Below are 26,123 nucleotides of genomic sequence, written 5' to 3'. Positions count from 1 at the left end.
CCAAAAATGTGCATAAACCCAGGAATATTTAGGCCGGTGGAAAAGGGGGTAGGGTTTCAGCTAGCAAGGACCTGGGTGAGCTGCAGTGTAAACGGGTAACCTGGGTCATTCAACTCAGGACCTGTTAATAGCTGATAAGAGACAGATTAACCAGTGTTAACCGCGCTGACCCAGGAATAACTTTTCTCTGTAAAGGTATATTTAAAGGTATGTTTCAAATTTAATTTCAGAGCCGGGACATCGGTAGAAAAAAAGAGGTGTAATTCTGGAAAATATGGTGTTTTAGTCCTTTGATCTGTTTATATTATGCATTATTATTAGTTATATTATTATCATTAGTTATGATTGCTTATCTTAATGTTGGTAGCTCCAGCAACTGTGAAGCAGGTTGACAATGTGTTCTGAATCCTTGTTTATTACTATAGTCTCTTTTTGGTTATATTTGATGGTCACATTAGACATTTTCTTCTTGGACAGAGACTTGAGAAATGAAACTTGTAAACCTTAAGCAGGCCATCCTACAGGCCTGGAAGGAGAGGTGGAGCGATTACCAATGGGCTATCAACATGAAGAGGTTCTTTCCGAAAGGAGTCACATGGGACATCTTGAACTTAGCAGGTCAGATGAAGAAATTTACCTTAACTTCTTACCTAGAGCACAAAATACTCATCTCCTATATTGGTCAGCACATATAGAATTGGAGTATTGCCTCTTCCTGCACAATCAGTGAGGAGAGCATATTTACATTTAAGAGGACTACTGTAGCGATATATCACATCTAAAATGTTGCCCTTCAAAATGCAAATAATCTCCTCACTGGCTAGTATCCTGCACCTAGAGGGAGTATTACTTTGGGTGGTATTCAATGCCGCCGGTGAGGGAGTTTGTGTGGCGAGGATGCCTTCTTTTTGGCGAGGTTCTCTGAAAACAAGCCATCCTCACCGGCCGCTCGCTGTATGCAAAGTTCTGGGGAAATCTGATTCCCCGGAACGGCGTGGTCTGTCACAAATGCAGCAAGCCCAATGCATATAGTGGTGGGCCATGCTGTTTGAACGTCCGCACTCGCCGTTTTCACCTCCCTGAAAAGAAGCAACGAGGTGGAAACCGCGAGTGAAGGGGGGGGGGAAAGGTTGTTGAATAATGACCGCGAGCTATGATGGTGTGCTATCGGCACTGCTCGCCATCATAGCTCGCCTAAACAGCATTGAATATTGTGTAGCATAAATTGAAAATGGAAACGGGAAAAGACCCATACTGCATGCACCAGTGTCTGCCACATGACTGGTGAGGTATAATTGGGGAAGGCCAGGTATTATAAGGTTGTGTTCACGCAATTTGTGCTCTTGCAGACCTGCAGAAACAATTAGGGCCAGATGTATCAACCTTCCAAACGTGTATGTAGACAAATAAGCGCTCAAAAGATAACCAAAATTAAAGTGTAATTTAAATAAACTTAATATCACCCAAATGCCTTTCCATAATTGACCTGCTGTATGCCATGGATCATTGATTATGCGATTACCAATATATTTATATTGTAAGTGCAACCTTATATCTAAATCCACCACATAAAAGTTATTTGCACTATTGTTTGTTTTTATTTCTTCCATGGTATGTATGTACTTTGAATTAGAGAAACACAGGTTTCTCTAATTCACTCATATATATGAGTATTGGACATTTTGGTGGATTCCCAATTGAAAATCTGGAAGGATCCATTTAACCTGTTTGGGTGATATTAAGTTTATTTAAATTACACTTTCACTTTGGTTATCTTTTGAGCGCTTATTTGTCTACATACACTTTTCTATTCACTTGTCTCATTGTGGTAATATTTTGGGATTATTACCTTAGCACTTGAAGTTTAATTGCACACTGTGATTTGATTTATATCACTTTTAACCTTAAAAACGTGATACACAACCCGCCAATCAGTTCCTACATGTTTTTTTTTCAAACCCAGCCTGCAACATGACAGTTAGGAGCTGGTTGTTTATCACTCTCCATTTTATCACTTTTTGAAGCTTGATACATCTGCAGGATGGTGCAGATACACGCATGATGATGGCATAGTTGCTTCTTAACATAATAGCATATGCTGCTGTTGCCAAGTAGGATGCTACTCAAGATATGTAAGCCTGTATTTGTGAGGAAATGTGCGGTTTGTGCTGTCATTTGTTTATGCCCAGTAAGTAAACAACACTGCATCAGCTGCTCTGTCTCTACAGATGGTAGATTGGACAGACACGTAAGCTCCATACACACTAGCCAAGCCGGCTGATGCCGATAGATTTATATCGGCCGCAGGCAAGTGATATTGTGCATACACACTGAACAATATCGGGCGCCGATATCTTCAGTGACTTCACTGCAACCTGCTAAACATGCAGGTCATTTGGCGATTAAGCAGATGTATGTAGTCTGGTGTGGTGATAAGTGCAAGGAGATAATGCAGCCAATCCGCTCCTTACTGTCAAGTTACAGGCTGGACTTCAAATATAACAGGAGCTGATTGGCTGGTGCGTTTTCACCATCCACCTTATCGCTTCACCATGCTTAATACATCTGCCCATTGTAGGAATTGTACTAAGATTTGATTTCTATTTCTCATTGGATGTTGCTATGGGTAACCAATCGGAATCTACTTATTTCATTATGTAGCACCTTCTAGAAGATAATAGATAGTATCTGATTGGTTGCCTATAGCAACATCCCATGTAAAACAGAACTCCCATCTTAATAAATTTCCCCCACTATAAGCAAACTGTGTTTCTTTCACCATTTGAGAAATTTATGAGTTGATTACGGCTAGCCCAGTACCGATATTGGCAATTAAGTGCACAAAGGTTAAAACTATCAGCGGGAAGTTTTAGGACAACCTATATCCTTTGTAAAATCTGAAACTCCCCATACACTATATGTGTTGCTGGCTGCGGCCGGTAAAGTTAACAATATCATCTGCCTAAATTCATTGCACACACTGAAAGATATCGGTAAATTATATTGTTCAGTGACATCATTCAGTGATCGTCTGATCAGCAGACAGAGAGGCACCATAATGATGCTCATCGTGTACACACTAGATGATATTGTGAAAAGATATCACTCAGAAGGCACTTTCGGAGCAATATCTTTCACAATATCCTCTAGTGTGTTTGGGCCTAAGGATTTCACAAAAGATATCTTTAAAGATATCTTCAATGACCAAGTCCAGGAGTGTAGCAGCTGTTGATAATATAGTCAGGATTGAGCTGCAAGTAGAGATGACAGAGGGGGTCACTAATGACCTGAAGGAGCATGCATCCATAATATCATCTAGTGTGAACGCACTAGAGGATATGCACGATAAAATAGTTAACAATGGTCATTATCGTACATATAGTTCAATATATTGTCTAATGTGTATACATCTTCAGGGTAATTGTGTTTGGAATGTGTGGTAACCTAGTACTGGAAAGTTATGATTATATCAGTATTTACCAACAGAATATTTTAAATGTATAAGTCATACCCAACTCTTTTTTTTTTTACCTTTTCTTTTCCCTACCCCATTATTATTATTATTATTATAATTTTATTTATAAGGCGCCACAAGTGTTTCGCAGCGCCGTACAAAGGAACAATACAGGGAAACAAAACTTGGCATAACATTGAATAAATAACAAAAATACAGTACAAATAAAGAGCGCCACAGATCAATACACATTACAGCTTGGATATAAGTAGTGAGGACTCAATCAACATACAACTAGAGGCTTGAGGCCAATGATGGAGAGGAGTATGCAGACGAAGATGGTCACTGAGTGTTGGAGTAAAGGAGAGCTGTGAGTGAAATGTGAAGAGAAGTGGGCTTTGACAACAGGAGGGAAGAGGGCCCTACTCGGAGGAGCTTACAATCTAGTAGGAAGGGGAGACAGACAGATTACAAGAGGTGCAAGCGAGGGGGTGGTGGTTAGATAGCAGGATGTAAACAGGAAACAGGCAAGGGGTCGGAGAACCAGCTGGTTTATGCAGTGGAAGGGTACGCTTTGATGAATAGGTGAGTTTTCAGTGCCTGTTTGAAGCTTTGCAAGGTCGGGGAGAGTCTAATGGAGCGAGGGAGTGCGTTCCACTGAAGGGGTGCAGCACGGGCAAAGTCCTGTACTCTAGCATGGGAAGCAGTGATCAGGGTGGAGGAGAGACGACAGTCGTCAGCTGACCGTAGAGGGCGGGAGGGTGTATGAATGGAGATGAGGTTAGAGATATATGGAGCAATGGAATTAGAGATGGCCCTGTATGTGAGTGTGAGGTGTTTGAAGAGGATTCTGTAGGGGAATGGAAGCCAGTGCAGATTTTGTTGAAGGGGAGTAGCAGAATTAGAGCGGCGGGAGAGGAAGATAAGCCTGGCTGCAGCATTGAGGACAGATTGGAGAGGAGCTAGTTGGGATTGAGCAAGGCCGGTGAGAAGAGCCTTACAGTAGTCAAGCCGTGAGATGACCAATGAGTGGATGATCAGCTTAGTTGCACTCTGTGAGAGAAAGGGCCTGATGCGAGCAATGTTGCGTAACTGGAACCGGCAAGAATGGGCCAGCGTTTGGATGTGGGGTGCAAAGGAGAGGGAGGAGTCAAGAGTGACACCCAGGCAGCGGAGTTGGGGAACAGGGGGGATGATGGTGTTGTTAACAGTGATAGAGATATTAGTAGGGGGCATAGCTCTGGGTGGGGGAAAGATAATAAGTTCGGTTTTGGCCATATTCAGCTTCAGAAATCGCTCAGACATCCAGGTAGAGATGGCAGCGAGGCAGTTGGAAACTTGAGAGAAAACAGTGGGGGACAGATCAGGAGAGGAGAGGTAGATTTGGGTGTCATCTGCATAGAGGTGATATTGGAAGCCAAAGGAGTTAATGAGTGCACCCAGAGAGGAGGTGTACAGAGAGAACAGAATGGGGCCAAGGACGGAACCCTGAGGGACCCCGACAGGAAGGATAGAAGGTGGTGAGGTAGAGCCAGAGGCAGAGATTGAGAAGGAACTGTTGAAGAGGTAAGAGGAAAACCAGTTGAAGACTGTGCCAGAGAGGCCAATGTTTTGGAGTGTGTGGAGGAGGAGAGGGTGATCCACAGTGTCAAAGGCAGCAGATAGGTCCAAAAGGATAAGCAGGGAGAAGTGACCCTTGGATTTGGCTGACAGCAGGTCATTGGTGACTTTCACTAGGGCAGTCTCAGTGGAATGAAGTGGGCGAAAGCCAGATTGAAGGGGATCTAGGATGGAGTGGTCAGACAGGTAGCTGGCGAGACGCCTGTAAACCAGCCGTTCTAGTATTTTAGAGGCAAATGGGAGAAGAGAGATAGGGCGGTAGCTTGTGGGAGATAAAGGGTCCAGGTTAGGTTTTTTAAGAATAGGCGAGACCAGAGCGTGTTTGAAGGGTGAGGGAAAGATGCCAGTAGAAAGAGATCGGTTAAAGAGGTGAGCAAGGTGGGAGCAGCCAGTGGGGGAGAGGGAACTGAGGAGACGGGAGGGGAGAGGGTCCAAGGGACACGTAGAGGGGGGAGAGAATGAGATGAGGGAGTGGACTTCCTCAGCTGTAGTAGGGCAGAAGGATGACAGAGTGGGGAAGTTGGTAGGGGAGGATGATTGGGGTGGGTGGGCAGCAGAGGGGGTATGGAAGGAGATATCATGTCGGATTACCTCAATTTTAGAGAGGAAGAAGGAGGCAAAGTCAGTGGCAGTGAGGGATGAAGGGAGGAGGGGTGGTGCAGGGCGAAGTAGAGTGTTGAAAGTTTCAAAGAGACGTCGGGGATTGGAGGAATGGGAAGAGATGAGAGATTTGAAGAAAGATTGTTTGGTATAGGAGAGAGCAGCGCTGTAGGAGGAGAGAATGAACTTGAAATGGAGGAAGTCTTCCAGAGAGTGAGATTTCCTCCAGAGGCGTTCAGCAGAGCGTGCACATTTTTGCAAGAATCGAGTTATTTTGTTGTGCCAGGGTTGTGGTTTAGAGCGTCGAAGGGGAACAGTGTGGAGGGGGGCTACAGAGTCGAGAGCAGAGGTGAGAGAAGAGTAATAGAAAGAGGCAGCCTGGTTGGGGCAAGTCATGGTTGAGAGAGGAAAGTCTCCAGGGAGGACAGGACAGTGGGGCCAAGAGACCCGAGGTTACGTCTGGTGACTGTGGGTCTGGGCAATGAGGGGAGAGGGGAGGATGAGAGGGTGAAAGAGAGCAGATTGTGGTCAGAGAGTGGGAAGGAAGAATTAGAGAAATCAGAGAGATTACAATGGTGGGTGAAGACTAGGTCAAGGGAGTGTCCGAGATTATGAGTGGGGGTGGAGGTCCATTGAGAAAGTCCAAAGGAGGTGGTAAGGTCAAGAAGGTTAGAGGAGGCAGCATTATTGATGTCAATAGGAATGTTAAAGTCACCGAGGATGATAGAGGGGAGGTCAGAGGCGAGAAAGTGTGGAAGCCACGCAGCAAAGTTATCAAGGAAAGGGGAGCAGGGGCCAGGGGGGCGGTAGATTACAGCCACAAGGAGGTGAATGGGGTAGAAGAGGCGGATAGTGTGTACCTCAAAGGTGGAGAATGTGAGGGAGGGCTCAGGTGGGATGGCGCGGAAGGTGCAGTTGGGGGAGAGGCGGATGCCCACTCCTCCACCCTGGCGGCCATCCGGTCTGACCGAGTGTGTGAAGGAGAGGCCTCCATAAGAGAGGGCAGCAGGGGAGGTAGTGTCAGATGCGGACAGCCAGGTTTCAGTGATGGCAAGAAGGTTAAAAAAGTGGGAGATAAAGAGGTCGTGGATAGTTGGAAACTTGTTGCAGACTGATCTAGCATTCCAGAGAGCACAGGAGAAAGGAAGGGGAGGGGACAGGTGAGATAGTAATTAGGTTGTGAGGGTTGTGGGTGCGTGTGAAAGGTGTGGAGGTTGAGAGGGGGTGAGACCTGATAGCAAGGACTGGTATGGGACTGGATCTAGGAGCCATATTACTGTGTAAAGTTGATCAGAGTAGTGATATAGAATGAGGTTGGAGTGGCCTAGAATGAGTAGTGAGAGGGTGATGTACTGGAAGCGTGGAGAGCCTACAGGAAGTATAGTTAATGTATAAGGGAGACAGAAGCAGTGTGTGACAGCATTTAGTTCAGCATGGAGATCAGTGTCCAGGTTGTGCAGACTGTAGGTGATGATGAGGCAGGAAACTCACTGCAGTATGTTGATTGCTGGGGTTGCAGATGGAGGACGAAGTGTTCTTTGTCCTCCTGTTTCCCTCCTGTGCATCTCCTGTATATCTCCTATGTTATATTACTATAGTCTGCATACTTTACACTAGAATACTTCACATCTAGAAGACTACACAGCCAAAGGCCTAACAGCCTAGCATATAGTGTCTGTCCTAACTGTCTGTCCTAGGCTGTAATATAGTGTCTGTCCTAGGCTATCCTAACAGCCTAGCATACCCCATGTCTGTTTATGTTGCCATAATACACCAATAAAGTATATTAAACTATATAAGTATACCACAGTAATACCAGCTATGTTTTTGTGCATTGACAGAAGCACTTTTGGACCAGGCTATGATTGGACCAGCCCCAAACCCTCTAATCCTCTCTTATCTCAAATATGCAATTAACTCCCAGGTACTGTATGTTCTCTATCCCAGTGTTCACATGTATTGTCCCAGACCCACATTTTGGCATCCCATACATTAAGTCCTTATGCCAGAAAGTAATTTCCCTTGAGTAGCCTAAAGATTGGTTACACAATATTTGCTTATATTATCAGAATGGTATTATTATTCTATCACTTTTTCTGCTAGTTGTGACTGCTGTTTAATAGGTTGAAGTATTCATTGGGGTTAACAGTCATGTTGGACCCATATTTGCAGAATGAATTATTATAGGCAGGTTGGTCTACAATGTATGAATGTTTTAGTACTGTGAATTAGCTCTGAGATTGTTCTGTTTTAATGTTAGGTTTATCTAATCGTTTTACTGTTATAATAAGTATATTGCTGTTAATAAGGTTTGATTGCTAGGGGAATATGTGGTTATGCAATATAATGAAAGCAAGATTAACAGTTACTGCAAATTTTAAACAGTCAAGGCTAATGGCATGGCAACGCTCATCGTGAATCAGATTTATAGTTAATGAAAATCTGATTTAACAATTTTTTTTTTATGTACTAATATTTATCCATTGTGTTTATTTCAGATGGTGTCTTATTCCACAGTTCTGATGGCTATCAGCAAGGTACAGTATGTGGATGGGGTATATTGATGGTGTCTTCTAAATGTTAAGCCCCTTACACACTAGATGAGATTGTAAAAGATATTGGTCAGAAGGACCCTCTAGACAACATTGTTAACGATGCGTGCTCATGTGCATCATTAACGACCCTCTTCCTTGTCTGAATAGTTTAGCCAAGGGAGGACCTCGTTAATGAAGGCCATGCTAGTATGGCCCCCGCTCCCCTGCTATTACTCCCTCCCCACTGGCATCGGCAAGCGTGTATGCACTTGCCAATGCCGGTACACCGCTGGGTTCCTGTCGTGGACAATATCGCTGGGTACACATATCAGCTAGAGTGTTCCCGGCTTAAATTTTTAATTGGTTAGCCTTTTTCAGGGTTTTTTAAGAAAATAATAATTTTGCTTTAAAAGTCAATGAACCACAAGTTACAAGCAATAAAAACAACTTCCAGTGGTTCTGTCCATGTAGCTACAGTATGTCTCTTTTCTAGCAGAGGATTATAAGTTTAGAGAACCTGAGCCTTCGGAGGCTAATGTGTACAGACTTGTACTGAGGCTTTGCTCTAACTGGGACAATGATTCTGAAATCTTCAGAATTCTGAATGCAACAATTCATAGCCTTGGAAATACTTACATATCAAGAACTGTGGCTCCAGATCTGTTGTTTGTTTGCCGAGTGCTCTGTAGAGGTTAGCTCTCTATTAGACAGGCTAGGGATTGTATATTGCTCAAGAGTGGCTGCGGTCAACCTTGCAATTATTCTGATCTAAGTGGGGACTAGAATAAGCTTTGTAAGTAGTCTGATTTCGATTGTGCAAGATTTTGGAAAGTTTAGACTTGCATTGTCCTGGATTAGCAGTGGTTACATCTGGAGGTAAGCCTTGGATGTGTTCTTATATCTCAGGATTGCTGTATAGGTTTTTAGACCTCTATGGGAGTGCCTTGACCATGGTTACATCATTGCCAATGGTTGGCTCTTGTGGCAAGATTCAACACTGGTTATTCTAATTAATAACAGTTAAATAGCTACAAAGTAGAGTCCTGCATCTTCCATCTGGTAAGGGTGCCAGACAACAAGATAAATGTCCAATTTGGCCATACACCTTTGCCCTTTTATCATGTTCACTCTAGGTGTAGGGTGCTGATAAGTGAAGATTACTTATTTACATTTTGAAGGGTACAATTTAGATGTGCTGTATCTACAGTAGTGTTCATTCTAGCACCCGCCATATTTGAAAACCCATTCAGTTCCTCTTCCCTGCCTGGGGTGTCGCTGTCTGCTGTGGTGTTTCTAGCACAGGTCTGGTTTTCATATCAGTGCTGATATACAGACCTCACTGTGCTAGAAGCACTACAGCAGACAGCGACACCCCTTGGCAGGGAAGAGGAACTGCATGGGTTTTCAAATATGGCGGGTGCTAGAATGAACACTAGTATCCATACAACCAAAGAAGCTCTGATTTTTAATATTCCCTGCTCACTGACCAGCACCTACATTACATGCACTAGGCATGTAAATGCACTTTATTAGCCTCTTTTGCAGGGCGCCCCGCCCTGCCTGTTTTTTTAAGCCTCTAAATGTGTCCTGCCCTTTTTGTGTGTACCCTTCCGCTGCCCCCACAGTGCTGACATGCCGCTGAGAACTTTCTTTGTCAGTGTCAGCTCTTCCAGCTCCCTCCGCCCTTGCCCACCACATTGCTGAACTCTCTGCTGAGAACAATATGCCAGCTCTTCCAGCTGCAGTCCCCTGCACTGACATGCAGATGAAGTCCTGTGATGAGATCGCCGAGTCATCTCAACTCTTCCAGTTCCTTCCAAGCCCCCCCCCACCGCCGTGACATGCCGCTAAGCTCTCTGCTAGCAGCGGCTGACAGTCAGCTCTTCCAGCCGGTTAAGCCCTCCCACCGCAGACAGGAGGTCTGGCTGGGTTTGCCTTTCCCCACCCTGGGCAACAAGCATGAAACTCCACATTGTAGACCTTTTTTCTGATGCTTGGCAGCAATTAGAATATAAGATACTTGAATGTTTTTCCTCATGTACCTTGGTGGCACTGAGAGTGTGAATTCTAAATCATTAGGTTCTGTTCCTTTGCTTAGTAGGCCTTACATGTATGCAAAGGGATACATTTTCGAAAAACCAATAACTACATGTTTCTGAAAATAATGGATAGATATTAGAAGACAAAAGCTAAAGGTGTTCATACACAGGTCCGATTTGGGTTGATTTCATCTGATTCCGATGGATCAGGCCGATATATCGGGCTAAATCGGCCCAAATCGGAGGTGTTTGACATCAGTTGGTTCCAATGCACATTGGATCGGAGCCTGGAGATTTTATAAGATGTATCGGAATTGGACCATCAGTGGCACATCCTGGGTGTATTTTAGCACCCACCCATGATGTATTGCATCCGATTTCCTTTGAACTCCCCCGGCAGCTCCCCAGCATTCTCTTACATGTGATAAATCGCATGCGATTTCTTGCATGTCAAAAATGTCACATCAAGTGCTAAGTTTGGGGTATTCCTCCTGGGGAGCTCCAGGGGAAACCGTTCCGACTGTGTATGGACACTTTTAGTCGTGTATCTTCTATTTATGGGATTACAGATAGGTGGAAATTTACTAAGATGGGAGTTCTATTTCACATATTATGTTGCTATGGGCAACCAATCAGAATCTACTTCTTATTTAGCAGGTTTCAGAAGATAATAGATAGAATCAGATTGGTTGCCGATAGCAGCATACCATGTGAACTCCTATCTTAGGAAATGTCCCCCATAGAGGTGAGGCTTGATTAGATCCTTGGAGACGGGTATCAGGTGCTGTTAGATAGCCAAGGGAGTGACACACTGGCTGGAGGTTGGTTTAAATAGACATGATATATATAATTTGGGAGGATGTGGCCCTGAAGTAGGTAGCTCTTGTTAACCTGGGACCTTGTAAGTAGACAGATTCTGGGTAAGAAGACAGAACTGAATAACTGTAGGTGGCTCAGAAATAGATACATGTAAATGCATGTATGATCATTACATGCCCACTGCCAAAATGATGTCGTGTTTTGGGGCACACTGCCTAATATAATAAATAGAGATGTCCAAGTCAACCAGCTAGCCAGGAAATGAAGGATTTTACATGACGGGCATATGTCTCTTAATCCTGAATATCCATATAACCACCAAGTAGACTGTTTTGGGTAACACCCAGTACACTGCTGCAGTTAAATAAATACCGTAACTGGTTTCTTTTTGTAGTCTATATTTTTCCATCTTATATAAACCAGACGAGGGTGAAGATGAAATGCATAGCCTCACTGGGGCTATATGTCACCGAGCAGGAACTACAGAAAGAGACTGTTTTTTTCCTTTTATGAAGAAACATTGGATTGTTGAAGGCAAATGAGGACTGCATGTTTACACTTTCATGTATACATTTATGTGTACATAATATTGCTCTCTGGTCACCTCGCCTCCACAGCGGAAAAAAAAAAAGAAATCAGGTCTCTAGCTGAGAAACGCAAATATTTACATTAGGGAAAGAAATATGGTCAGCAGCTAGGGAGATGTATGTAAGTGGAATGTAACCCTTTAGCGTTTGTAGCATGCAGCAATGGGAAGGTTATATGGGGTTTACCATAGAAAGACATTGCTTAGAGTAAGGAGTTCCTTTAGTGGCATGCAACGCAGTGCACAATTGACCAGAATAATGTGGAAAATAGAATATTGAGAAGGAGCATATGTTGTGCTTATGAACAAGCGATCCGATTATTATAAACATAGGGATAATGTGATGAGTATATGGACAGATAATGTATGATGGATTTGTGGAGCAATAGGAAGCTGTTCAGGCTATATCTGGACAGGAGGGAAAGGCAAAGAAGTGGTACATGAAAATAAAAACAGCAGCTCACTGTGCTTCTTGAAATGATTATTAGCAGTAAAAGAATGAAAGCAATTGGATTGCAAATATATGGTGTGTACACACTTGTACAATGTGCATGAGCTTTTGACTATATAGTCAAAATCTCATCTGGATCTCATGCAGATCGCACAGGTTTTAACCCTTGCAATCCCGATGCGCGCTCCCGTATCGCAGCCAGAAAGTCTTGGCTGCTTAGACTATATCTGGGGTAGCCAACCCTAGTCCTCGAGAGCTACCAACAGTTCATGTTTTGCAGGTCTCCTCACAGAATCCCAAGTGAGCTAATTAGCTCCATCTGTGTATCTTTTAAAATGTGTCAGTGATTAATGAGTGCAGCTGTGCAGCAGCTAGGTTGTCTGGAAAAAGAGGATTTTGGTACTTACCGATAAATCCATTTCTCTGAATCAGCAGGTGACACTGGAATCACATTGGGGTTTAGAGCTGGGACAGCTGGGAGCTAGGCACTACTAATTTGATTAGGGAAGGCTGGCTCCTCCCCTCCAAGACCCATCAGCCCCAGTTAGGAAATTGTCCTACTAAAGGAGATGGTAACAACAAATAGTTAGATGAGACAACAAACATTCATCAAACATACCGAACTTGCACGAAAAACACAAAAGGCAGGAAAAACTCCAGAGCTTGGAGGGCGTCCAGTGTCACCTGCTGATTCAGAGAAATGGATTTATCGGTAAGTACCAAAATCCTCTTTTCTCTCTCATGCAGCAGGTGACACTGGAATCACATTGGGGAGGTTCCAAAGACCATGCCCCGGGTGGGAGAGCTCTGTGGGTCCTGCAACACCATACGACCAAATGTCGTAGAAGAAGAAGCAAACGTTTTAAACTGGTAAAAGCGAACAAAAGTGTTCACTGATGACCATGTGGCTGCCCTGCAAAGCTGGGAAGCCGTGGCTCCCCTTTGAGCCGCCCAAGAAGTGCTCACAGACCTAGTAGAATGAGCCTTCACGGTCGAAGGTGGGGTCTTCCCCGCCTGAATATATGCCTGTGTGATGGTCAGACGTATCCACCTAGCCAAAGTCTGCTTTGACGCAGGCCATCCTCTGCGGAATGCGTCATAGAGGACAAACAGACAATCTGACTTTCTGATAGATGATGTCCTCAACACGTAGATCCTGAGAGCCCGAACAACATCCAATGTAGACTGAGAAGATGGATCACTCTGAAAAGCAGGAACCACGATGGGCTGATTTACGTGGTACTTAGACATCACCTTCGGCAGAAAAGACAGATGAGTACGCAATTCCGCTCTATCTTCATGGAAGATAAGATACGGGGCCTTACAAGATAAGGCGCTGAGCTCCGATACTCGACGAGCTGATGCTAAAGCCAGAAGCAGCACTGTCTTCCAGACGAGGAACTTCAAAGGTACCTCCTCTAGAGGCTCGAACGTCCTGGACTGAAGAAAAGAAAGGACCAAGGCAAGGTCCCACGGAGGTGTCGGTGGGACAAATGGAGGTTGAACCCGTACTACTCCTTGTAGAAAAGTCTGGATCTCTGGGATGAGTGCTACCTTCTTCTGAAAAAGAATGGAAAGCACCGAAATCTGCACCTTCAAAGACCCCAACCGCAGTCCAGCATCCAGGCCCCTTTGGAGAAATAACAACATCCTGGATAACTTAAAAGTTCTGAAAGGCCAACCCTGAGACCTACACCAGTCTGCATAGACACGCCATATGCGATGATAATGAGCCGCCGAAGATGGTTTACGAGCCCTCAACATCGTCGGGATGACAGAACCTGGAATTCCCCTAGCTCTTAAAACCTCGGTCTCAAGAGCCACGCCGTCAAATGGAGGGAGGACAGCCTCTGATGGTAAAACGGACCCTGTTGTAGAAGGTCGTGTCTCTGCGGAAGAGGAACTGGTTCGTCCGCCAGAAGCTGCCGAATGTCTGAAAACCAACTTCTGCATGGCCAAAATGGGGCAATGAGGATTGCTTGGACGGATTCTCTTTTCAACCTCTTTAGAACTTGACCCAGAAGCGGAAGAGGAGGAAACAGGTACACGAAGCTGAATGTCCACGGTATTGCCAGGGCGTCGGTCCCTATGGCGTGTGGATCCCTTGTCCTTGCCACATACCTCGGAAGCTGATGATTCTTTCGAGATGCCATCAGATCTACCTCGGGAGTTCCCCAGCGCTCCGTGAGTTCCCGAAACACCTCGGGATGTAAAGTCCACTCTCCTGGATGGAGATCCTCTCTGCTGAGAAAGTCTGCCTCCAGGTTTTCGACTCCCGGAATGAACACAGCGGTGAGAATCACCTGCCTGCTTTCTGCCCACTGAAGAATCTTGGTTACCTCCGCCATGGCCATCCTGCTTCTCGTGCCTCCCTGACGGTTGACATAGGCAACCGCTGTGGCGTTGTCTGCCTGAATCTTTACCGGCCTTCCCTGAATAATCTTGTTCTGCTAGCAAGGCGTTGAGGATCGCGCGTAGCTCCAACACATTGATGGATAACTGACTCTCTCTGGAGTCCCATCTTCCCTGAAGACGAAGACCGAGCACAACTGCCCCCAACCTCTCAGACTTGCGTCTGAGGTTAGGAGGATCCAGTCCCAGATGGCAAATCTTCGTCCCTGTCTGAGGTTCTCCGAGTGGAGCCACCAGAGTAAGGACTGACGAGCCAGCGGAGATAGCCGAATCAGTCTGTGTAGAGACAGCTGGAACGGTCTGGAATGAAATCTTCCCCAAGTTACCGCTGGAAAGGAAGCTACCATCTTCCCCAATAGCTAAACACATAGGTGAAGCCGAACTCGACGCGGTTGCAGAACCCTGCGGGTCAAGGCTGTTATGGAACTGATCTTGTCCTCCGGCAGGAACACTCTCTGAACTGCAGTGTCCAACCAGAGTCCCAAAAACAGAATCCTCCTGGAAGGAGTCAGAGTGGACTTCTTGAAATTTAGAATCCATCCCAGACTTACAAGGGTCTGAACTGTCAGAAGCGCGTGTTCTTCCAGTAATTCCACTGACGGCGCCTTGATGAGCAGGTCGTCCAGGTATGGTATTATGGTCACACCTTGATGTCGGAGAGAAGCAATAATGACTGACAGAGTCTTTGTAAAAACCCTGGGCGCCGATGATAACCCAAAAGGCAGGGCCCTGAATTGAAAGTGATCCTTCCCTATGGCAAACCTTAGGTAAGCCTGGTGAGCCTTCAAGATGGGCACGTGCAGGTAAGCATCCTTGATGTCCAACGAGAGCATGAACTCGTTCGGCTCCAAGGATGCAATGACAGAGAGAATCGACTCCATCTTGAAAGGCTGGTATGACACCAAAAGGTTCAGGGATTTGAGATTTAGGATGGGTCTGGCTGACCCATCTAGCTTGGGCACTACAAAAAGATTTGAGTAGTACCCCTTACCTCTCTGTGTTGCCGAAACCGGAATGATAACCTGAGACCTTAGCAAGATATCTATCGCCCCCTGAAGAGCCAATCTCTTGTCCTGAGACACGGGAAGAGCCGTGGTGAAAAAACGCGTGGGAGGCGGAAGGTCGAACTGAATTCGATATCCCTCCGAAATAAGCCTTCGAACCCAAGGATCCTCCGAAAGGGAGAACCACTGGGTTCTGAAATCCAACAGGCGAGCTCCCACCTGCGGTTCCCCCACAAAAGCTGGCAAACCGTCATGCCACCGGCTTCTGAGGTGGCTTAGGCTCCTGTGGTGGAGCGTTGGAGTGAGGGCGGGCTCTAGCACGAGCGCCTCTGGAAGATTGAAATCCACGTCCTCTCCCTCGAAAGGACTGCTGCGGACGAAAGGACTGAAAAGACGGACCCGCATAATGACGCCGTGCTGGCGGAGCCGCTGAGGGAAGGAATGCGGACTTCCTCCCCTGTAGCCTGCGAAATCCACTTATCAAGCTCCGGTCCGAACAGGATGTCTCCTGTAAACGGAAGTCCTTCTACTGCTCTCTTGGACTCAGCATCTGCTTGCCATGAACGCAGTCATAACGCCCTCCTTGCGGATATGGCGTTGGCCGAGATACGAGTAGATATAAGCGAGATATCCTTAGCAGCGTCGCCCAAAAAGGTTGCAGATTCCTTAATGTGCTCTGCCAATTGACCAATCTCATCATGCGACATACCTGAATCCAAGCCCTCCAAGATCATCTCCGCCCATCTAGCATTGGCCTTGTTCACCCAGGCCGATACGATAGCAGGTCTAAGCTGGGCGCCCGCCGCAATGTAAATGGTCTTCAGGGTGGCCTCTAGCTTGCGGTCCGAAGGATCCTTCAAAGAAGATGCTCCCGGAACCGGCAACGTCGTCTTCTTTGATAGTCTGGACACAGATGCGTCCACTGGAGGCGGAGTCTCCCACTTACCTAAAGCAGCTGGGTCAAAAGGATATAAAGATGGGAAGCGTCTAGGTATCTGAAAACGTTTATCAGGGTGTCTCCAGGCAGCCAAAAGCTGCTCCTGATTTGGACAAGGAAAAACAATAGCAGACCTCTTTGTCTGACCAAACAAGCAGCGTCCTCTGGTAAATTAAGGACCTGCTTAACCGCAATGATAAGAGCTTCAATGCCGCCCGGGGTAGGTTCCGGATCAACCGGATCATCCTGCACCTCCTCCCACTCACCCTCCTCCATTTCTTCAAACGGAGGCTCCTCATCAGAATCGTCTGACTGAAACATAGTCTGCAAAGGCCGCTTTTGACTAACTGATGCCTGTCTCTGGGTCCTGTTCATTGAAGAAGCTAAGGACTCCACCGATTTAGCCAGGGTAGAGGCCCACGCCGGCTCAGCCCTGCATGACTCGGCCAATTCTGCAGATAATTTGGACATGTTCCCTGCAAGCAGGGAAGCCCATTGAGGGGTAGGAGGCTCATCCACCAAGGATCCCGTAGGGGACGCAGAGCAGATCTGACAAAGCGATGGCCTGCCATCTGCCGAGTATTGGGAAAACTTCACATTACAAGAAGTGCAGGTAAAAGCCTTCTGGGAAGCCTTGGTATTTGCCCTGGCCGTCATGTTCCCCGCGCAAGCTCTGACCAAACTGCGCTAACACACACACACTGAAAACAAGCCCTGTCACCCACAAATACCCTCAAATAATTATACCCCCAGGGGTTAACAAAAGCCACTGACTGCAGTAATCCTATGAGACAGGAAAAGAGCAGCCATTAAAACCAGGGTATTTCTCTGTGTGTGTGTGTGCATACAGTGAGTAATATTGGGCCGTGCCATGCCCGCCTCAGGCTTAAAAGCCTGTACACTCTCTCCCTCCTTCCCCCGGTAGCAGCTCACAGAAACAGCGCGCGTCTTCTCACGCGCCCCCTGCAACGCTGACCGCCCGCTCCCTGCTCACACCCCCCTCCGCCCGACATCAGTCAGGACAGGAGGCACTGTGGAGCCGGAGAGACGGCAGCAACAGTGTGCCGGCGCGATCCAAGATGGCGACGCCGTGAGTGTAACGCGCATCCCGCGGCGGCAGTTTGGGAGGGTGCAATGATGGGGAAACTCACTTACCCCAGAGAGGCCACTGTAAGCGTGACTGGCAGTCCCTTTTCAGAGGAGGGCTGGCAGGAGCACGAACGTCAGGACAGGCGCCTTTACAGAGGCCCTGACCGACAGCCTGGAGAACCAGGGGCGCAGGAGCCCCGGACCCAAAACTTTTGAATAAGCAGGGAAGGGCTCTGAATAAAGCTTCACAAAGCCAGTAGAGAAAAACCTGCAGGAGCAGGAAGAAACGTGACCAGCTCCCTGGGCACAATTTTCTAACTGGGGCTGATGGGTCTTGGAGGGGAGGAGCCAGCCTTCCCTAATCAAATTAGTAGTGCCTAGCTCCCAGCTGTCCCAGCTCTAAACCCCAATGTGATTCCAGTGTCACCTGCTGCATGAGAGAGAAATGTGAACTGTTGGTAGCTCTCGAGGGCTAGGGTTGGCTACCACTGGACTGTATAGTGCAGATCTGCACTATATAGTCTAAATTGTGTATATATAGTCTAAATTGTAATATAGTCTAAATTGTAATATAGTCTAAATTGTACAAGTGTGCACACACCTATAGGCTGCACTTACTGACAGTGACGGTCCACACAAAATGCTACATGGATTGGTAAAAGCAGAGCATGTGATTACCTCAGCACAGTATAGCCCCAATACTTTTATGAAAGATATGACACTGGATAATGATAAACAGGCCAGAAATATAGACGTGTGCATTTCAAATATTTTCTTTTTTTTCTGTTTAGTTTGATGACTTTTCAAGAGATCTCTGCATCCAGTCCCTATTAGAAGTCATGGACATGTTCTGTGATAATCTGAGGTAATGTTTAAGTTCTTTTAACTTTTCTATTGAGCAGCCTTTGTGTTCTCTTGACAGACCCAAAGCAACCAATTAGCAGCTGTGAACTAGTGTGGATCAGAGCAGATATTGGGGCAGGTGTGTGTGCATGCTTTTGTAGTATAGTTAGTATAGGGATTAGATGCATTTTCAGACCTGGGGATAGATGCACCCACCTTCAAAATGTGACAAAGTGGAGAGTGATAAACAATCAGCCAATCAGCTCCTAACTGCCATGTTACAGGCTGGATTTAAAAAGGAGCTGATTAGGGAGACTGTTATGAGATAAGATTTGAGCCTTCGAAGGTTGTGGCGCTGGGAAAGGCTGAATTTGATTGTTTGAATAGCTCTTAAGCAGCCCATACACGCTGCTTTGTGGGCGTGCTGTACTAGCCCGGATCACATTGCATTGCATTGCATGTGCATCCGTTGTGCATGCAATGCGATGCAATGTGATGAAACCTAAGTACAAAAAGTATGTGCAAGCACATACTTTTTGTACTTAAGTTTCATCACATTGCATCGCATTGCATGCACAACGGATGCACATGCAATACAATGCAATTTGATCTGTGCTAATACAGCACGGAAAGCACGCCCTCATAGCAGCGTGTATGGGCTGTATTAGTCTCTATGCAACTTTTTGAAATAGATTGAATTGCAGCTAGATGGCAGAGGTAAATATCAGATAGGAGGAGGCTGTAGTAATGCAGATGGGAGATGAGTGAATGGATTATATTGGTAGCCTCTGGAGTATGATAATCTGCCAATATTTCAGAGTTGGATGTCTAACTTTGCAAATCATAACATGTGAATTGACATTTGTATGCGCAACTGATGCAATGTATGTATGCCCTGTTATCCCTTTTGTACCATGCTTGAAGCTGCACTGTATCCACAAAAAATTCCTGGTATACGAGAGTATACATGGCCAATAAAGGGATACTGATTCTGATAAAGCAGTGAGTAGATGCCACTGTAACGTCTTTGGAAGAGATATACTATAGTGATATTCTTGAATGAGGGGAATTTGGGGAGATGTGATCTCGAGATCAGAGAGAAGTTCTTTTTTAAACATGCTGACACTTAGGTAATATTGTCCAAAGCCTGTTAAATTCCTTGCCCCTTCCTGGGAGGTCACTCTTTTCTTTTAACAGAGGTCTGGTCTGCAGATCCGTGCTGAAATACAGATCAGACCTGTGCTAGAAGCACCACAGCAGAGTGATATCCCAGGCATGGAAGAGGAACTGCTCAGCTTTTAAAAGATGCAGGGTTCTAGAATACACACCAATCCATGTGGTGGTAGCACATGATAATACAGAAGGGGAGAGTTCAGGGGATTAAGAAGTATCTTTGCTTTTCAGTAGTGTGGATGTGATCATGGATGATTAGTTTTTGAAAAAAAGAGCTTGTACAGGGAGAACAGGGTTTTATGGGACCTCAACCCATACTGAAAATAGGAGAATGTGCCAGAGGTAAGAACTGTGCCTTGAACCCATTGGAGTAAAGGGTAAGCAGGAGTAGTGAGTGAATAACATTGGATAAAGCTTCAAAGTGGTCCAGAAGGATAAGTATGGAATAGCAACCTTAGGGCAGTATCCAATTAGCTGCTTTACAGATACATCTAGCCTCCTTGTGTGTGAAACAGACCCTCTAGTCGTGTCATGCAATGTCATAACTCGGAATCCCTGAGCGTCTTTGTGTGACTTTTTCCATTACATGCATTGTAATGGAAAAATTGGCACGCAAAGTGGCTCTGCACTACGGAGTCTCACAGATATGTGTAATGTGACTTGTAGCACATTAAGGATAGATGTATGTGGCTACATCTGTAATTTGCAGCTGATTGACTTGACCTGAGCTATCCTATTTGCCCCAATGCCGGAAGTTATTGGGGTTATGCTTTGCGTACCTTAGGTATGCACTTCCCTTATAACTAACATATAACAGTTTTTTCTGTTAAAACACATGGTTCCAGGAACTTATCCCGGATCACATGTGTTTTCTCCCGAAAATTGATAATTTTTCTGCTAAAAAAGGGCTATAATTGGATAGACTGATTAATAACCATCAGGCTAATATGGCATTAATAACTCTTTTTTTTATCTTAATCCACCAGGAGACACTGCAGTCTTCATTCATTCGGGATAGAGTGGTGATTGAGGGAATTGGCATTTAAAAATTCATAGTGTGGCAGGCTCCTCCCCCTATAACCCCTTCCCAGAAATCAGTCTTAGAAAAGTGCTTTAGAAAAGTTTAATACCCTGGGCTTGGTCTCCTCTATATTGATTAAAACTTTACACCCGAGGGAAGGAAGACCGAGGAAACCAACGGTCTACCTGTGGTGTGCGTCTCGGGGACCAGCCGCAGCTGCCTGTGGCTCACGTTACTGGTCTGTCTGCGGCCCATACCACACTGCCAGGGGTCCGCGGCTCCAGTAAGGGCGCACATGTGCCATTTGTTACCCTAGCGAGTTCAGCGTGCTGGTGAGGCAGAGGAGTCTGTAAGGCCGCTGTACACAGCGTACGCACTACTACCCAGCCTCTTCCTCCCTGCAGAGCTTGCATCCTTATACGGACAAACGCCATTACCCACACTGCAGACTACATAAACTGTGCTTGTGGCGTGATCTCAGCTGACCTGCACAGTCTCAGCGCTGCCACTCAGCTTTACTTTCTCTCACAGGACAATGACTTGTATTGCATTGCGCTGGGGTGTTTGAATATATAGATATATCTATATTATTACAATTGTGGGTGTCAATTCGGGGGTTTGGTGGCTCCTCTCCCCCTATTGTATTATTTTTCTATCCACCTTGTATATCTTGGTGTGTGTGAATGTGATTGGCCTTGCTGGGAAACCAAACTTTCAATCAACATCCTGGAGCTTCTGGGGCAGGAGGACCATTTCCTGTGAGGATGTGCCATCAGAATTCAGTCACACAAGGACCCGGCTGTGGAGGCATTGGATGCCCTGTAAATTATATGGAATTACATTCTAATGTACTTTTCTTTTTCCCCTCATTCTGGGGCTACTAAAAGGGATCAAAAGAGAGTCTGCTTCCGTCATGCTAGGGGTTCAGACTGGCTACGCAGGGCCTGGTACTCAGACCTGCATCTCCTTCTGAGGGATGACCCCTGGCGTCTTCCTCTAAGGGAGGACCTGCTACAACAGGGTCCATTCATTTACCCCACGACTTAAAGCATCTTCGTTTGCATCCACGTTGCTGAGTAGGCCTGGTATCCTCACATTAATCACCCCTACCATGCTTACGACAAGGAAGACTATTACTTCAGCCCATTACTGTAGAATCTGGAGATCCTATGTCTTCTGGTGTAAGAAACACAATACCTGCAGCTGTGTTTAGTCTGTCTCGACTTCTACGCTTTCGTCAAGCTGGAATTTCAGCAGGGCTGAAGGTCCAGGCTTCGGCCCTGTTAGTCTTCTTTCACCGACATCTGGCCCTGCTTCCTGAATTCCAAACATTTCTGAATGATGACTTCAGCCACCGTATATTTGGCTCCTATGGAACCATGGTTTTTGTCCTTGGTCCTATCCTTCCCTCAGTTGGATATTTTATAGCCATTAGTCGGTGGATTTGCACTTTTTAACCTGGAAGACGGTTGGCTTGTTGGTACTGGCTTCAGCCAGAAGGTTTGCGGAATTTGGTGTTCTATCTGCCGTTCAACCTACGTGGTCTTTGACGAGGATAGGGCGGAATTGTGGACCCAGTTGGATTTCTTACCGAAGCCATTGTGGTTCTGGCCTTGGAAGGGGATTCCAGCTCCCTGGATGTGGTACGCGCTCTGCCCATATATGTCGACAGGACAACTTCCTTGCAAAAGTGTTGTATCTTAAATGTGCTGTGATAAAATAAGTGATATCGCTCAGTATGGCTAAAATGATCGATATCGCTGATTTTATCTCTCACCGTGTGTATGCACCTTCAGTGTGAGATGACGATTAATTTTTTTTAGGATGGAATGAGGAGTGTATGAAAAAGTGTTGAGGAGGATATTGGATTTGGCATGTGGGAATATCTTGACAAATGGTGTCAATTTTTGTACTTGTGGCTGAATAAAAGAGGTCCATATTGCTGGTTAAGACAGAACAATGAAGAACCATGTTAAACCTGTGTAATACTTTTGTCGTTACTTAATTCTCAGTTAAGCCCCCTCCCACCATATATAATTGGTCATAAAGTAATTATTTATCATCCTATTATCTTTAAGGTACTTGTGTATTATCACGGCGCCCACGATATTAAGTCGTACAACATATAATCGTATCGCATGCCATACACCCGATGCACAGCGATGTGATTTTAAATTGTATAAGCCCCCTATACGATTTTTAATTGTATAAGCACCCTAATGGGTGCTTACAATGTTAAACGCACCCCCACGCCACCCCCACTATGAATGCCAACTCGAAGCGTGGCGAGCCCGCGAGGGGCGGCGGTATGCGCCCTCCGACCTTTTCATACACCCACTATCCACGTCGGCATGGAGTTTATTTTATATAGTGTGGCAAGTGCAGCGAGCGACCGAACCTGAAGCGTGGCGAACGGACGCGTATTACTTTACATGTATTCCGCGTCCCTGCGCGGGCTGCTCTGGATTAATTAAAACTTTACACCCGAGTGAAGGAAGACCGAGGAAACCAACGTATGCGTTGGCTGTGGTGTGCGTCTCTGACCCCGTCACCGCATCGGGGACCAGCCACAGCTGCCTGTGGCTCACGTTACTGGTCTGTCTGCGGCCCATACCACGCTGCCAGGGGTCCGCGGCGCCAGTAAGGGCGCACATGTGCCATTTGTTACCCTAGCGAGTTCAGCGTGCTGGTGAGGCAGAGGAGTCTGTAAGGCCGCTGTACACAGCGTACGCACTACTACCCAGCCTCTTCCTCCCTGCAGAGCTTGCATCCTTATACGGACAAACGCCATTACCCACACTGCAGACTACATAAACTGTGCTTGTGGCGTGATCTCAGCTGACCTGCACAGTCTCAGCGCTGCCACTCAGCTTTACTTTCTCTCACAGGACAATGACTTGTATTGCATTGCGCTGGGGTGTTTGAATATATAGATATATCTATATTATTACAATTGTGGGTGTCAATTCGGGGGTTTGGTGGCTCCTCTCCCCCTATTGTATTATTTTTCTATCCACCTTGTATATCTTGGTGTGTGTGAATGTGATTGGCCTTGCTGGGAAACCAAACTTTCAATCAACATCCTGGAGCTTCTGGGGCAGGAGGACCATTTCCTGTGAGGATGTGCCATCAGAATTCAGTCACACAAGGACCCGGCTGTGGAGGCATTGGATGCCCTGTAAATTATATGGAATTACATTCTAATGTACTTTTCTTTTTCCCCTCATTCTGGGGCTACTAAAAGGGATCAAAAGAGAGTCTGCTTCCGTCATGCTAGGGGTTCAGACTGGCTACGCAGGGCCTGGTACTCGGACCTGCATCTCCTTCTGAGGGATGACCCCTGGCGTCTTCCTCTAAGGGAGGACCTGCTACAACAGGGTCCATTCATTTACCCCACGACTTAAAGCATCTTCGTTTGCATCCACGTTGCTGAGTAGGCCTGGTATCCTCACATTAATCACCCCTACCATGCTTACGACAAGGAAGACTATTACTTCAGCCCATTACTGTAGAATCTGGAGATCCTATGTCTTCTGGTGTAAGAAACACAATACCTGCAGCTGTGTTTAGTCTGTCTCGACTTCTACGCTTTCGTCAAGCTGGAATTTCAGCAGGGCTGAAGGTCCAGGCTTCGGCCCTGTTAGTCTTCTTTCACCGACATCTGGCCCTGCTTCCTGAATTCCAAACATTTCTGAATGATGACTTCAGCCACCGTATATTTGGCTCCTATGGAACCATGATTTTTGTCCTTGGTCCTATCCTTCCCTCAGTTGGATATTTTATAGCCATTAGTCGGTGGATTTGCACTTTTTAACCTGGAAGACGGTTAGCTTGTTGGTGCTGGCTTCAGCCAGAAGGTTTGCTGAATTTGGTGTTCTATCTGCCGTTCAACCTACGTGGTCTTTGACGAGGATAGGGCGGATTGTGGACCCAGTTGGATTTCTTACCGAAGCCATTGTGGTTCTGGCCTTGGAAGGGGATTCCAGCTCTCTGGATGTGGTACGCGCTCTGCCCATATATGTCGACAGGACAACTTCCTTGCAAAAGTGTTGTATCTTAAATGTGCTGTGATAAAATAAGTGATATCGCTCAGTATGGCTAAAATGATCGATATCGCTGATTTTATCTCTCACCGTGTGTATGCACCTTCAGTGTGAAATGACGATTAATTTTTTTTTAGGATGGAATGAGGAGTGTATGAAAAAGTGTTGAGGAGGATATTGGATTTGGCATGTGGGAATATCTTGACAAATGGTGTCAATTTTTGTACTTGAGGCTGAATAAAAGAGGTCCATATTGCTGGTTAAGACAGAACAATGAAGAACCATGTTAAACCTGTGTAATACTTTTGTCGTTACTTAATTCTCAGTTAAGCCCCCTCCCACCATATATAATTGGTCATAAAGTAATTATTTATCATCCTATTATCTTTAAGGTACTTGTGTATTATCACGGCGCCCACGATATTAAGTCGTACAACATATAATCGTATCGCATGCCATACACCCGATGCACAGCGATGTGATTTTAAATTGTATAAGCCCCCTATACGATTTTTAATTGTATAAGCACCCTAATGGGTGCTTACAATGTTAAACGCACCCCCACGCCACCCCCACTATGAATGCCAACTCGAAGCGTGGCGAGCCCGCGAGGGGTGGCGGTATGCGCCCTCCGACCTTTTCATACACCCACTATCCACGTCGGCATGGAGTTTATTTTATATAGTGTTGCAAGTGCAGCGAGCGACCGAACCTGAAGTGTGGCGAACGGACGCGTATTACTTTACATGTATTCCGCGTCCCCGCGCGGGCTGCTCTGGGCTCGCCATACTTCGGGCTCGGTGGCTCGTTGCGCTCGCCACACTATATGAAATCAACTCCACGCCGATGTGGATAGTGGGGGTATGAAAAGGTTGGAGGACGCGTACCGCCACCCCTCGCGGGCTCGCTGTGCTCGCCACGTTTTGGGTTGGCGTTGATAGTGGGGGTGCCGTTGGGGGTGCTTTTAACATACTAAGCACCCATCATATTTAATTATGTTATAGGGGGCACTTTTAACATTGGAAACCCATTATCGTGCTTATACAATTTTAAATCGCATACCATTGTATATGCGATACAATGGCATACAATGCCATACATTGCAATGGTATACAATTTAAAATTGTATAACATCGCCTGCCATCGCGTAACTTTGCATCGCATACCATCGTATGCCTTATGGTCTGCGATGCGATAGCACCGTGCTAGTACACAAGTACCATCTTTAACCCCTTCCCGACATTTGACGTACATTTACGTCATGGCCGGGATGTACTTCCCGACACATGGCATAAATGTACGTCATGACTTTAAACTGTCACTGCGTCTAGAGACGCAGTGACAGAGGGACGATGTCTGCTGTCCCTGACAGCAGACATGTCCCTGCATGCCCAGGGGGGGCTGCGATGCCGCCCCCCCGTCGGCGATCGCTGTGATTGGCTGTTCAGTGTGAACAGCCATTCACAGCGTTTTCCTGTGTTACCAGCGAATCAGACGC

General features: G+C 46.0%; 1 protein-coding gene across 2 annotated transcripts in view; it reads left to right on the top strand.

Moving 5' to 3' along the window:
* MED24 (mediator complex subunit 24) overlaps positions 1-26,123 on the top strand; it is a 103,688-nt gene that overhangs the window by 4,831 nt on the left and 72,734 nt on the right. For both annotated transcript variants that reach the window (XM_083147233.1, XM_083147232.1), the window contains exons 2-5: positions 478-618; positions 7,516-7,598; positions 8,173-8,211; positions 18,337-18,410. In XM_083147233.1, coding sequence (XP_083003359.1) covers positions 489-618; positions 7,516-7,598; positions 8,173-8,211; positions 18,337-18,410 — 326 coding nt within the window. In that variant the 5' untranslated portion in view covers positions 478-488. The remainder of the gene's footprint in view (positions 1-477; positions 619-7,515; positions 7,599-8,172; positions 8,212-18,336; positions 18,411-26,123) is intronic.

This window comes from Crinia signifera, chromosome 6 (assembly GCF_055691185.1).
Source record: "Crinia signifera chromosome 6, ASM5569118v1, whole genome shotgun sequence".
NCBI lineage: Eukaryota > Metazoa > Chordata > Amphibia > Anura > Myobatrachidae > Crinia > Crinia signifera.
Note: the sequence above shows the minus strand (reverse complement) of the source record. Positions and strands in the feature narration are given on the sequence as shown.